Consider the following 14,794-nt stretch of genomic DNA (forward strand, 5'->3'; position numbering starts at 1 on the left):
TGGAACAGGGGCGTGGCTTTGAGTTACGCCCGGAATTACAGAATAATGGGGGTTCGCACACAAATTTAGGCACGGGCATTTGATCCACGTTTTCGTTGGTGCAAACGGCCATGCTTAAAATTTACACATGACTCTCAGCTTAAGCGCATATTCTATAAATCACTCTGAACGTTAGGTGTGGCTTATAGAATACTATTTATGCGGGTACGTTTCGACGATGACGATTTTTTAGGGCCATATATAGAATCTAGCCCTGAATGTTCATTTACTCATATAAGTGCTAGCAGAGTACTCAGTGCTGTTTTATAATTTAAATCTACAAATCGCTAAGGGGTCCTTTTACCAAGCTGCGGCAAGCACTAACATGTGCTTACTGCAGCTTAAAATGCCTTAGTGCAGGGCATTAGTGCTGGGGGTGGGTTTTGGGTAAAGAATAGCTGTGTTCTGCACTAATAGCATGTGGATAGAGTGTGAGCCCTTTCTGCCTACGAAATAGGTGGCGGAAGGGGCTCACGTGCTAATGGCCTCATACTAATGGTAAAATTAAGACGTGGCCATTAATAGAAAAAAAAATCAGAAATTCAGCCACTTCACCCATGCAGTTAAAATGGCCTGAACGCACGGGAATGACCCATGTAAGGATACACCATGGCCAGATTTTACCATAGTTTAGTTAAAGGAACCCTTGGGGGCCCTTTTAGTAAGCCGTGGTAGGCTCTACGCGCATGCAGTGCACGTCCAAATGAGATCACCGCCAAGCCAGTGCACCTCCCTGGCAGTAATTTCAGATTTGGTGCACGCCCATAACGCTGGATGAATTATTATATTATTTCCTCTCACACACACACACACGCCGTATCTGGCGGTAATTGGCAGTTGGCATGTGCCGACCGGTCACCGTGCGTGTAGCGCATGAGCCCTTACCACTATTACGGGTGGCGTTAAGGGCTCAGGCCAGTTTTAGACGCGCGCAGGTTTCAGTTTTACCGCATGCCCTTTTCCTGTCACGAAAAGAAAAAAAAAAACTTTTTTGCAGATGCGGTAAAAACTGGCCAGGCGCACGCCTAATACACGCACCTATACTGCCGCAGGCCAATTTTTACCGTGGCTTAGTAAAAGGGCCATTCACAGGGGAAGGGCATGGAGGCCTAACATGTTGTGTGTGGCTTATAGAATACTTAAGTTATGTATGTAAATGACACATTTAGGTGTGCCCACTTGTGCCAGCCATATATCTGATAGAAGTGGTTCAGCCATAGATCTGGGCTATGTGGGTGTGCCCAAATGTAGACACACTGATGTTGACATGCTAGCGTTCTATAAAAACAATTATGCATGGAACTGTTCTTAAAGAATAGGGTCACAGCCTGCAAATAGAATTGCCCTGGGAGCTTCATTTCCAAACATTAGGAAGATTCCCTAATTTGGGAGCCCTTTTAGTAAAGGGTTGGAGTGCGGCAACAGGGCTTGCCATGCGCCAATACAGAGCTACCGCAGAAGCCCGGCAGTAGCTCCCACCCCAGCATGCGCCATTTCCAGTGCTACAAAAATATTTTCTATCTTTTTACCATTGATGCTTACCCGGCAGCGCCAGGTGATGCCCGGTTAACTCGGGGTTAGCGTAGGAGCCCTTATCACCACCTCAATGGGTGCCCCCCGCCCCGGAAATGGCCACGCACCAAGTGGTTCACTTACCACACGGCCATTTCTTTTGAGAAAAAAAAGACAGACTTTTACCTGCTGCGGTAAAACGGAGCCTCGGAGTACATCAAAAACATGCGCTGATGCTAGGCGCAGGCCCCCTTTTACCACAGCTTAGATTGGAAGCAGGTATTAAGGCCTACTATTTTTCCCAAGGGTTTAAGGGTTGAGTGTCTTTACACCATCAGATGTGATGGTCCTTGGCCAGCCCTCCAGGCATTCTTTCTCTTCTGAATGCTCTTCATTTTTGACTGTTGATTTTAAACCACTCTGATGTTTCTAATGAAGAATAGTATATACAATTTTATAATACACATAAGTAGAAACATAAACATTAGCAAAAGCTGAAAACTGCCACTCATTTTCACACAGGAGTGTGCAACACTTACAAATGAGGAAGTCCAGCTGCCTCAGCACCATTTGGAATTTGTAGCCTCGCTCACTACAATGTAATAATCCACCCCAGCACATGGCTAATAATAATTTTCCTATAAATCACAGGAAAACCTATGGCATAGAAGCATTTTTTATGTAATACAATTAGATAAAAAATATTTACTTGTTATAATTTAGCATTTCCACGGTTACTGCCTAGGAAATGAGGCAGTGGAAGCATAAATACTGTTTCTGATCCTAAAATACACTGGAGTCTTGTTTTCTATGAAGTGTGAATAAAAGAGGGAGATTACAGAACCTAAGGGATCTGATCATGAGCTTGATGGGTGGTAGAAGCTACTTTTTAGAAACCACTATCTTTTCACCCTGTGCTCAGTGTACCGCAGATGATGATAATGTGCACAGTCCTGATTCAGACAGAAATTTATATCCAAGCAGGATATTCGCATGCATGAGAAACCTAAATAAGCAAATGAGGCCATTCAGTTTGAAACTGTAAAGCATCACAAAAGGTCAAAGATTTCCACCCCAGTTTGGAATCTAAAGCCACTGCCTTGATGTTTTTGATGGTCTGTTTGGCTTCATTCTAAAATCCAAGGTAAATATAATATGCAGAAACACACACACACTATTTTCAAAAAGGGAGCAAGAAAGATAAAATTCAGAAACCATTAGTTTACAGAACTAAAAAGAGAGCTGCCATAACGTTTCATAAGGTTAAACAGATTAAAAAGAGGCCTTAAGATTATATTTGACAAAAGTGCCAATGTCTTTTTTCCAACCATATAATAATTTCTCCTTTTGTGGTGCTCTTACAGACAGATCCCCACTAGACAGAGACTGTGGTTGTATTTACCTTTATCCCAGGAAGTCCAGGAAGCCCAGGGAGACCTGGTTCACCCTATATAGGAAAATTATATACAATTATAGAACACTTTTCACATCTAATTGGAATCCGGAAGAAGAAATTGCATACATACATTTCAGGTATCTGATCAACGGAAGATTATAAAGGCAGACCAGCCTCTCAAAACAGTGTAATCCAAGGCCTATGTAGGCCAAATGATCCTATAATTCATACTCTATGAACCCAAGCTATAGTAATTACTTATAATCCCAATAAGTATGTTGTAGTGGTGATTCAAGGCCAATCAACGGTATTCAGCAGCTGGTTATAGGCTACATTAATGGCTAATCTCTCCTTCCGCTGCTAGATGAGATCCATATGGTGTTTCCTTTAATTTTGCAGTATAATTGCTGAGTAATGAAGAGAAACTCTCATTGACCATGAAAGACTATGAGAAAAGTCATGCTGTTGGGCTTCCCAAGGGTTCAATATCACTTTGTGAAACTGTAGTAAGGAGAGCATGAATGCCTAATGTTATATGGCAATAGACTGAGGGGTCAGTCTCGCAGTAGAATGCCTCAACTGGAATTTAAACTTAGAAGAATTCAGATTCCTTTGGAAGATATTTAGCTAGCAAACACCCACAAAGCACTTGCAGGGGCCCTACCAGCTTCCCTTCCCCTCTTGAAGGAATTGGTGCTTCTATTCACTTCCTCCTTGCTGCCATTCTGATCCTACTTTTGCCACCTTTTGGTCACATGAGTTGGCAGATCCAAAGTACAGCTAGAACACAGCAGCAGAAGGAACTGGACAGCAGCTAGGGTGGACACAGGGCCTGGGGGTGCCCCAAGTATTTTGTGGTGTCTGTAGAAGCCTCTCGATCCTGGCATTGTAGGGGCAGCTCTGCAATGGGGAACACATGCACACTCATGTGCTCAGCTCTATCCCACCACTTGCCAACATGCATCACTTCTGGCTAAGCTCATTGTATACAGAGAAAAACAAAATGCAGCAATCAGAACAGATGAATAAGATAAGAAATGTTGTAATGACTGGAAGTTTCTTAATCATGGAAACAGCTGGGACCCCGTGGGCATGGGATTCAGGTCAGACTACCAGCAACACAAAATTGGTGCTCTGCGGTTAGAATGAGATTAATTGCTACTTGCACCTAGTCTGGAGTATCAGAATATGCCGATATTATTACTGCCTAATAAGTCAAGTTAAAACAAGCAAATCAGAGGAAAATAACAACATAAAATGTTATCAGGAAAGTAGAGTGTACAAGGCCACAGATGGAACAACAAGGTGGACTCAGGAGTCGAAGAAAGCAAATGTTTTATTCATAGCCCGACACGGCCCGTGTTTCAGCTACTGCCTGCATCAGGGGTCAGTCAGAATTAAAACATCAACTGGAAAATCCTTCTTATCAATGACAATACAGGAAAGTACACAAAAAGTACTCTATACAACTCATGAAAAAAGCAGCGGCAGTTTGACAGCATTGCTAATCAAAGGCTTCCTTCGACTCCTGAGTCCGCCTTGTTGTTTCATCTGTGGCCTCATACACTCGACTTTCCTAATGAGTCAAGGTAGACAGCAAGGTATACACATAGCTTTTGGGGAGGAAAGGAATTAAGGAAGAATTAGGGATTAAGTATAAGTAATGCATTTATTCCCAATTCAGTGGCCAAATGAACATGAGTTAAGGACACAAGCTACATATATGTTTGCATAAATTCATTGAAACTATTGTGTATGAGTCGAGGTAATTAATCACTACTTGGTGAGATGGCACACTTTGCCATAGCCAGGAACTTCACACATTCCCAGCCATGGCAACACGCAAAAAATAAAATAAAATAAAAAAATATATACATATAATTTTTATTTTATTTTTTGCGTGTTGCCATGGCTGGGAATGTGTGAAGTATATATATACTAGTAAAAAAGGCCCGTTTCTGAACACAAGGAAATGAGGGCGGGACCAGAGCTGAGAGACAGAAACGGCCCGAGCCTGTACGCCGTTTACTGATGCTGCTGCTGCTGCCGCCGTCTGCCGTAACCACGACTGGGTAAGTGAGAGTTTCAAAAATTCGTAAGGAGGAGGGCTGGCAGTGGATGGGAGGGAGGGAGGAAGGAAGGCACGATGATCCTGGAACTGTGAGCGAGAGGGTATCCTGGAACTGGGAGGGAGGGAGGGAGGGATGGAGGGAGGATCCTGGAAGTGGGAGGGAGACCCTGAAACTCGGGGATCTGGGAGGGAGGGAGGGAGGCCCTGACACTCGGAGTGAGGGAGGGAGATACTGGGAAGGTGTGTGAAATACGGGTGAGGCAGTTTGTGTGTGGTGGGGGGGGGGGGCTGTTGGATCACCTCGGGGGGGGGGGCGGTGGCGACCTCAGGGGGGGTGGGGGTGTGATTGGCAGCGGCGACCTGGGGGGGCGTGGCGTTGCGGCGAGGGCAGCAGGGGCGAGGCCTCTTGCTCCTGTCTTGCGGTTGGTCAGTGTTGCGGGTGACGTACACCTCCTGCTCCTTATCGCCGAGCCAATCTGGTGTCTCCTTTCCAGTGTTGTCAGCAATCTACGGAGCCTAGCAGAACAACTCCGAAGGAGCCACGGTCTGAGGCAGCAAGATTAGAACGTTGGAGGCGAGAATTATTATATAGGATAAGCCTAATGTCATGCAACAGCTACAGAATATACTGGGCCCTCAAGGTCTACATGTCTCACCCTTGGGGAAGTTCAAGTGACCTCTGATACAGTAGTAGCTACCACATTACCCCCTTAGCCCTGAGGCAGGTCATAAATGATAAAGAGACCCCCCCCCCCCCCCACCCAACACACACACAAAGCCCCATTCTTACAATGCACAAATCTGAGGGTCACTCCAACCCACCCTCATCCCCATATTCTTTCTCCAGGGTCCCAATTCACTCTAGGGATTCAGGGCAGAACAGGTAAAGCAGCAATCCTAACTTGCTCCTGCCACACAGCAGCCAGATGCAGCAGATAAAATGGCACTGTCTGATATCTACCAAGAGGTTCCTAGTTCTACCACTGCTATAACAGGGATCAGGCAGTATCATTTTTTTTTTAAAGGCAGCCACTGAGGCAGGGGCACTCAGCTTCACTGGGACCTCTATTGTGAGCAGGGGCTCAGAAAGGAAAAGGGCAGGGAGATGAGGGGTGGGAGCCAGCTTCAGATTTGTGCATGCTGGGGTGGAGTATTGGGGCTACCTTTTTCATTTATGCCCCAGCAGGGGACTGGGGAAGGTGGTGAGAAAGCTGTTGTCTATTTTGCAAAACGCAGGCCCGTGGAGCCCTCTTCACTTGCTCGGTTTTGTAAAACATTTCAATAATGAGCTGCTGTGCATGATTTTGCATTGAAGCAGCTCATTAATGCAAAATTTAAATAAACTTTTGTGTGAAAGATTACTATAAGACTGACCGCTTTTGCAAAACGTTTTTCAAAAGAGCTTTCCCACATTAAGCTACACCAAAACACCAACATTGTAGCATTTTTGTATGTCTGCTGGCATTTTTGTGCAATGCACACTTCAGTAGATGAGGCCCTTTGTAAGCATAAAAGTAACTCATATCTATCTATCTATCTATCTATCTATCTATCTATCTATCTATCTATCTAGAGACCTCCAATACAGAGATCTCTTCTCACACTCCATTTCAGGATATGGACCTTATATCTCGAACCCCCCTTCAGCATTCTCAGTCCCTATGATCAATGCCCTCATTATATCATATCTGTATAGTGTGAAAAGTTGCAGGTTAATGTTTTTTTTTCAGCATGCAAGGTTTACATTCAACTCATTCATGGTTATTAGAACAGCAGAGGCAGGTGTTATTCTGTACAGTCAACTAGGCTGAAGAGTGAAGAGATGCAGCAAGGGAGCAGGAGGCCCGTGAAAAGCATATTGGCTGGTCAGGGGGTCTATCTCTGCCTGCATATGTTAATTATGCAGAGCAGGCTGGTTTGCTATTTAAAAAAAATGTAAATTAAAAATAATCTCTCCCAACTGCTGCCATGGAAAAGAAGGTTGCTGAGTCACTATGCAATGAATCTGTTCGAATACACTGACCATGCAAATGTTTAGCCAACCTTATAAAACTGCTGGCTGAACATAGCTCTCTGTTTTACAATACCACTTCAGTCCCAACCTGACAAAAAACATGCAGAAATAGCCTATTAAGGAAAATACACTTTTTTTTTTTTTGCTGTCACCATTACTTGTTATATACAGGAAGCAAGGGACTGCAGTTTTCTTTACAGAGGGGTTTAAAAGCAAAGATAAATTAGTGATCCCTGTAAATGAATATTTTGAAGCATTACCTTTTGCCCCGAACGACCCGATTCTCCAGGTTCACCCTATGAAAAACAAATACAAGATCTTGTTCAGCAGAGGTTACTGAAGGTCAATGAGGAAAGAAAATGTGAAAAAGCACAAACCTAAGATTTATTAGCAGAGGACCTTGAAAAACAAAACAAACTGAAATGATAATATTCTTACAATTACCTTAATCCCTGCTGCAGAGCTTCCAGCGTCTCCCTTATGGGACATGCAAAACAAAGAAGTAAGAGCACATTGGTTAACTGTGTTACTGAAGCACATGGAACAATAATAATTACTTTTATGTTTGCACTGACACAAAGGAAATGGCAAGGTGACTTGTCTCCCGCAGCAGGTTAACAATGCGTCATAAAGGTGCAGCGGAACAATCAAACAGGGGATCATCTGTAATCACTTAAGGGGTCAATTCTCAAAACTCTGGCGCTGTAAGGAACAACATTGGGAAATATAATGGGAACAGCACAACAAAATAACTTCCCAATGCTCAACACTAATAGAATGCAAATTATATGCACACTGTTAGCGTTCAGCATTGGGAAGTTAAGGACAGGAACTTGCCTGGCCCATGCGCACAGCAGCTCTTGTGCACATGCCCAGTCAAACTGGGGAACAGGGAGTCCGTGCTCAGGTCCAGTGGCTGCTGAGAGTTCTGTAGGAAATATATATTTTTGTATGTAGGGCATCGCTTTTCCAGCCTGCGGAGGTCAAACTGTTTTTATCAGACTCTAGAATTGTGCGATTATTGTGGTGACTCAACAGCAAAGTTACTGCTAGACCGATTTCACAGTTTTGTAAGGAAAAATATGCCTAATGATCTTCGTTAGTGCCAGTAAGGGGGCAAATTCCATGAGACATCCTCTCTTTAAATATTCTAACACCAGCTCTGAGCTGTCATTAGGTTTTCAGCAGTAAGGACAGGGTTTGGTTTGTGCGTTGTTTCTGAGCACTAGCGGGAATAGCCAAGAACCTCATTCACGCACATTTTAATGCTATTTGCAGCCATCTTTGGTGCACACATTGTCCCCAGCGTTGGTGCTCTCTGAACGTTCTGTGAACCCTAATGCGGGCGTCTAGTGCTGGTGTTAAGTTTTACGTATCGGCCCCCAAGAACACGTTTTTCTTCAAGACAGTATCAACCTGCTTGTTATTCTGCAAAAGCCTGAAGCAAATCAGTGGGAGCAATGTGCAGAATGCAAGGCTGAAGAGATCGGCTGTCAAGCTTCCAAATTCAGAGATGCGCCACACACCAGGCTCATGTCAGACACTGAATATCTCTCAAACTGGCCAAACATATCTCTTTATTCTTTTGTCAAAATGAGATACATATACTGCTCTGATGCTTCATATAACACTCTTGTGTTCCTATATAAGGGGGCCCTTATACTAAGTTGTAGTAAAAAGTGGCCAGCGCTAGTTTTGCATGTGAAATTGGTGCATGCCGGGACACTTTTATCACGGCAGGAAAAAGGCCTTTTTCAAAAATGGGGCAGTAAATGGCCGTGCGCTAATATTAAAATTAGCGCATGGGTAATTACTGCCTGAGCCCTTACCCCCACCTATTTAGTAGATCGTACGGGCTCACATGCTACTCATGTGGTAATCAGGTGGCACGTGGTAATGTGGCTGCACTGCTGATTACCGCTGGGAGTGCCCCCCCCCCTTGTGGTAGAAAATAAAAAATTATTTTCTTCTGAAACCACCTTAACTTCAGGAAATCACTAAAAACCAACCTGCTCAAAAAGGCATACCCCATCGACCCAACATAAACACCTACACTCTGCAACACCGCAAAACCAAAGCTCGTAATGGACATTATATAACCGTTCTTCTCCTCAATCCCTACTATACCTGAAACATATGTACCTTTATTCGACCACAGTACCACCTTGTATTCGTTTCTTTACCGGATTTGGCGTATGCCATTATGGTACTATGTAAGCCACACTGAGCCTGCAAATAGGTGGGAAAATGTGGGATACAAATGCAATAAATTAATTAATTAAAAACAAATACCATAGTTTTGTGTAATACAAGCTTCTCCCTTGAAATTTGTTCAAAGTGAGGAGAACAGCACAATCACTGCTCTAAAACCAGGAAAGCATGATGGCACCCTAGTGGGGTTACCACAGACCACAGCCAGAGGGCAGCAGTACATCTCCAGTGAATCCACTCAGGGCACTATGGCAATAAAGAAAGAGTCATGGCTAGTCAGCTTTTTTTTTTTATTTAGATTTTGCTCATACCTTTTTCAGTAGTAGCTCAAGGGATTTGAACTAGCCACCTCTGGATTGCAAGACTGGTACTCTAACCACTAGGCCACTCCTCCACTCCTTGTCTTTCTTTCTGTTTCTTTTTTAACCTACTAAAGAGGTAATATTCAAAGTACTGGCACAACTGAAAGTGAACAAGACCATGGGGCCTTATGAAGTATATCCCAGATTACCGAAGGAGCTATTTATGTAAATATTTTACTTTGCCTCTTCTTAACAACTGAGACCCAAGTGGGCTACAACAATTAACCATAAAAATTTAATGCACAAGAACCAACCACCATAAAAACAAAAGCAATAAGCAAAATATATAAACAAAACAGAAAACATGCTCTGAATCACCTTACAATAAAGAAGGCACACATAGCAAAACAACAGACAACTTTTTTAAAAACTGACCTATAAATTTAGGTCATTATAGGCAACAATCCATCAAAGCAATCATCCAATAATTAGACAGATAAAATCCAGATAAAGAAAATGCAGGCCATTCAGAAATATACTTAAAGGCCCATGTTTTAAAAAGATGTATTCTTAAAAATAGGAAGAAATCATAGGAACTAGCAGAGCAATTACAGAAACACACAATTGACTAAGCACTACAATAAATTCAACATTTTTTGGACATTTAATTTTAAACTTTTAGGGCATCAGACAGTTATATGCTTAAAACAAGTCAAAGGACGTTTCCTTGGAGTATCTTCCATAGCATGTCCAGACCCTCAAATTCTTCTCAATCATTTGCCCAACAGTTTTAGTAATATAAGTTGTGCTTCATATCCCATATGTGAGATTAAAACTAGTCTTTAAGCAACAGGTGAGCACTTATCTGAAGCAGAGCCTGCACAAAGGTTGCAACAGTCATTATTTGAGTGGGAAGCTAGGATTCTTTAAAATTTATACTATCTTTCAGAACACTGGATAGATACTAGGGGCCTGATATTCAGCTGGTGGTGGGCAGCGCTTTTGCTGTCCGCGCCGGATTAAACTCAGATATTCAATGCTGGGCTGTTTCTGGCAACCGTCATTGAATATCTGGGATTTTTTAAACCGTGAAAAAGTTAACCAGTTAGGCTGATATTCAGCACTAAGCGGATAACGTTTTAGCAGTTAATGATAGACCTGCTATTTATGTAGCCTAGTTTAACCACCGAACCATAGCCAGTTAAGTGCTTAACATTCGCACCTAACCGGCTATGATGCGCGATATAGCCGGTAAGCGGCTAGACATGGACATTTAGTGGGAGATAACCAGTTATCCCCCGCTGAATATCCACGGTTAGGTGCCGATATGCTATTTAACCGGTCAGTGGACAGTTAAATAGCATATCGGGGGGGGGGGGGGGGGGGGGGGGGGAGTAGATGGCTTTCCATAGCTCTAAGCTGTTTGGGTGAAAGTTTCAAAAGATTTCATTTAACACAACAAAGTTTCAGTTTTTGCTGTAAGGATTCTGACAAGGATTTTTGTTCAGCATAGCGGTGACCCATTTACTCAGTTTTCAAAAGCTAACAAATCTTGATATTGCCTCAAGAATGAAATAATTCTTAAGCTGAAAATGAGAGAAGCTATATTGAAATCGTACTTCTTTCATTGTCAAATCACTTCACCCTCCATTGCATCAGGTATAACCTTTAGCCTCACACATTACCATGCAATAAACACATTTTTTAATGGAAGCCCCATTCTTCTTAACAAAACACACATTGATGCATTCCTCTTTCAGGGAACTACCAACTGTATCTGAATTTGTAACTCCCCTGGAACGCAAGTTTGAAAGGGCAAATCATTATATCCAAAATCTAAAGAAGCATAACAAAATGCATTCATCCTTGCTCATTTGAGTCAGCAGTTAATGAAAGGTAGCACCTCTTGTGAAATTTTAAAAACCTCCCAGGGACATTTAGAATAATCAACTCCCTCAGAGAAGAAGAAGCAGCATAGTGAAGGTCTCTGTGAACAGAGCAAGAGTCTTGAACCGACTCCAAGAGCGAGTGGAAGTCAGCCAGCAAAGTTGACCTATTTATAATCCTAGCAGCGTTATTCTGTATTACTACAAATAGATGCCTAAGATAAACCTAAGTAAATCATGTTATGATTGTCAGTTCTGGAAAGAACTATGATTGAACATAGCAATCCAATCCCTTCTGCCTAGGAACAGGCAGAGCTCTTTAATCAAGCAGAGATGGAATGAAGAAGATCTAACGATGACTGAGATTTGGTTATCCATTTTCAGACTAGAGGGTATTATTTACTAAAAGGCGCAATTGCATTGCCGTGTGTTATTTGCTGAGGGTTCCATTCTGTGCGATGGGCACTAATGTGGAGACGGATTTTAGAAAAGACATTCAAATCGCAATTGAGTTGTCCAGGTCAGGACTTGTCAAGTTTCATTAGTATTTACAGACAGGATCTGCCAATGTAGAATGGACATGTATGTGCTGGTTATGTGCAGCAGGAGCATCCTTTTTACAAGCATCAATATCGAAAATATCAACAGGATCAACACGGCAACATAAAACTGTACGTGCCAGAACACAGATGGATATATGTTAGTATGTCAGAATATACATGTATATGTCATCCATTTTAGAAATGCGCACGTCTATGTTCTCCACAGAGCCCAATATCCTTTGTTAGTATCGCTTTCAGTGGGGACAAAAACACTAGGAGAATAAGGAGGTGACTATCACTAATCCAGTGGAGCACTGCACAGAATGAACAACCTAGATATCCCCACGAGCAGGTGAAAAGCCCAACATTTATGCTGGTGGCCATAAACACACATTCCTCTTCTGAAATAGGGAGTGCACATGTATCTTTCTGCCCCATCCTAATCCCAGACCTTGCCCCCCTGCTATATGCACATATTCAAATTTTGGACATGTATATACCGCATGCAGGTCCAAAATTTATTTATTTATTTTATTTGTGGCATTTATACCCCACTCTTTCCCACTCGATAGCAGGTTCAGTGCGGCTTACAAAGTATGGTACATAGTATCACAGCGATAATACAAAGTATGGTACAAAGTATCATGGAGATAATACAAAGTATGGGACTGTCGAGGTATGGCGTTCCAGAGTTGGCTGCCTATAACAGAGAAGTTGGATGTGTAGTAGGTTTTGTATTTGAGGCCTTTACAGTTGGGAAGATGAAGATTGAGATATGTTCGAGAAGAGTTGGACCGGTTCCTGGCTGAAAGATCGATCAGGTTGGACATGTAGCTTGGAGATTCACCATTGAGAATCTTGTGGATCATAGTGTGGGCTTTGAAGTTTATTCGTTCCTTGATAGGGAGCCAGTGTAGCTTTTCTCGAAGTGGTGTTGCACTTTCGAATCGTGATTTGCCAAAAATGACTCTTGCTGCTGTGCTTTGGGCAGTTTGGAGTTTTTTCATGATTTGGGCTTTGCAACCGATGAAGATGCTGTTGCAGTAGTCGGCATGGGTAAGTATTATGGATTGTACTAGATTGCGGAAAGTTTTCTGTGGGAGGAATGGTTTCACTTTTTTTCAGTACCCACATCATGTTGAACATCTTCTTCGTCGTGGCTTTTGCATGAGTGCCTAAAGTTAAGTGTTTGTCTAATGTTACTCCTAGGATTTTTAGATTGTTAGATATTGGGATTGCAACATCTGGGGTGTTCAGGGTAGTTGGGAGCAGAGTAGAGTGTTGTGATGAAAGGATTAGACATTGAGTTTTTTCTTTGTTCATTTTCATCTTGAAAGCGTTGGCCCAGGATGTTAGGATGTTCATGGCAGTGGTTATTTTATCCGAGATTTCTGTAAGGTTGGACTGGAAGGGGATGAATATTGTGATGTCATCAGCGTAGATGAAGGGGTTTAGGCCAGATCTAGATAGGGATTTGGCCAGAGGAATCATCATGAGGTTGAAGAGGATCGGGGATAGGGGTGAGCCTTGGGGGACTCCACATTTTGATGGCCACGCAGGCGATATTGAAGATGTTGATTTGACCTGATAAGTTCTGGTGGTAATGAAACGTTTTATCCATTTAATGATGTTTCAGCTGATTCCTAGCTTGTCCAGTAGTTTTGTGAGAATTTCATGGTCTACCATGTCAAATGCACTGGATAGGTCGAACTGCAGACGAAGTATTTTGTTGCCAATTGAAATTTCTTGTTTGAACTTGGATGGCACTAGGGCTTCTAAAATGGCTACCAGTATGTGTAAAGGCATCAATGCACACTAACACAGTAGCACACTTGAATGAATCTAGCCTTAAGGATGCAAACACAGTCTGAGGGAACAAGTTCAATCTTTAAGGCTAATACAAGAGAGAGTTTTCCCACTCAGAATGTCTCAGATTTGAAGGGGTTCAATGTAAGCACGTTCATTGTCAGCTAGGTTATTCAGTTATCTTATCCAATGCCCTGTCTATGTTCTTACTCAAAAGTATATACAAACAGATGCCAGCATACATTAAAAAATGTTAATCCCACATACTGGGTCATCTTTGTCAGAAGACAAAAGGCAATGGGATGATACGACTCTCTGTGGTACACCACTGGTCAACAATTGAGGAGAAGAGAAATCGACCAATGCTACTCTCTATGTCAGACACTCAAAGTAGGAGATCATATAATCAAGGCAAGTCTCAGTGATTCCCAGATTCTACAATACTAGTTGCAAGATATAAGGCATATTTTCAAAGCACTTAGACTTACAAAATTTCATAGTAACTTATGGAACTTTTTAAGTCTAAGTACTTTGAAAATGAGCCACACTAGTGATCTATGGTACTAAATGTTGCATGGATACCTCTGTCCATGTTCCTGTGAAGCTTTTCCAGGAGTAGTTTATAAACTTTAAATTAAATCTTCAGTTTACCTACTGAAATGATTCTTCAGGGTTCTATATCACCACAGTACTTTCATTATTATGATGTGTTCTAAATTTAGATTGGGATACATCAAGGATTCTATTTTAAGTTATGTTCTTATTTACTTAGACTTATAGTGGACCCACCTGTGCACCTCGGTACATCGGGCAATAATGCTCTCCGGTGTGGTTGACTGGCCACAACAGTTTCCCTCTCTTTCCAACTGGTACCAATATACTGAATATCTTCTTTGAATGTTTTAACTAGGTCTTGTTTGGTCTTCCTCTCTTTCTCTTCCCACCTGTTGTTGTCCATTGCATTTCCTTAGAAAAATATATCCAACCAGCAGGATCCATTGCTCAGCTACAATAT

General features: G+C 42.3%; 1 protein-coding gene across 1 annotated transcript in view; it reads right to left on the minus strand.

Moving 5' to 3' along the window:
• The window catches only part of LOC115462122 (collagen alpha-1(XXV) chain-like), a 323,214-nt gene that overhangs the window by 20,505 nt on the left and 287,915 nt on the right, over positions 1 to 14,794 (minus strand). Inside the window, exons 14-16 of the mRNA XM_030192160.1 lie at positions 7,477 to 7,509; positions 7,293 to 7,328; positions 2,954 to 2,998 (exon numbers count right to left, since the gene is read on the minus strand). Of these exons, the coding sequence (XP_030048020.1) occupies positions 2,954 to 2,998; positions 7,293 to 7,328; positions 7,477 to 7,509 (114 nt within the window). The remainder of the gene's footprint in view (positions 1 to 2,953; positions 2,999 to 7,292; positions 7,329 to 7,476; positions 7,510 to 14,794) is intronic.

The sequence above is a fragment of the Microcaecilia unicolor genome, chromosome 2, assembly GCF_901765095.1.
Source record: "Microcaecilia unicolor chromosome 2, aMicUni1.1, whole genome shotgun sequence".
Classification (NCBI taxonomy): Eukaryota; Metazoa; Chordata; class Amphibia; order Gymnophiona; family Siphonopidae; genus Microcaecilia; species Microcaecilia unicolor.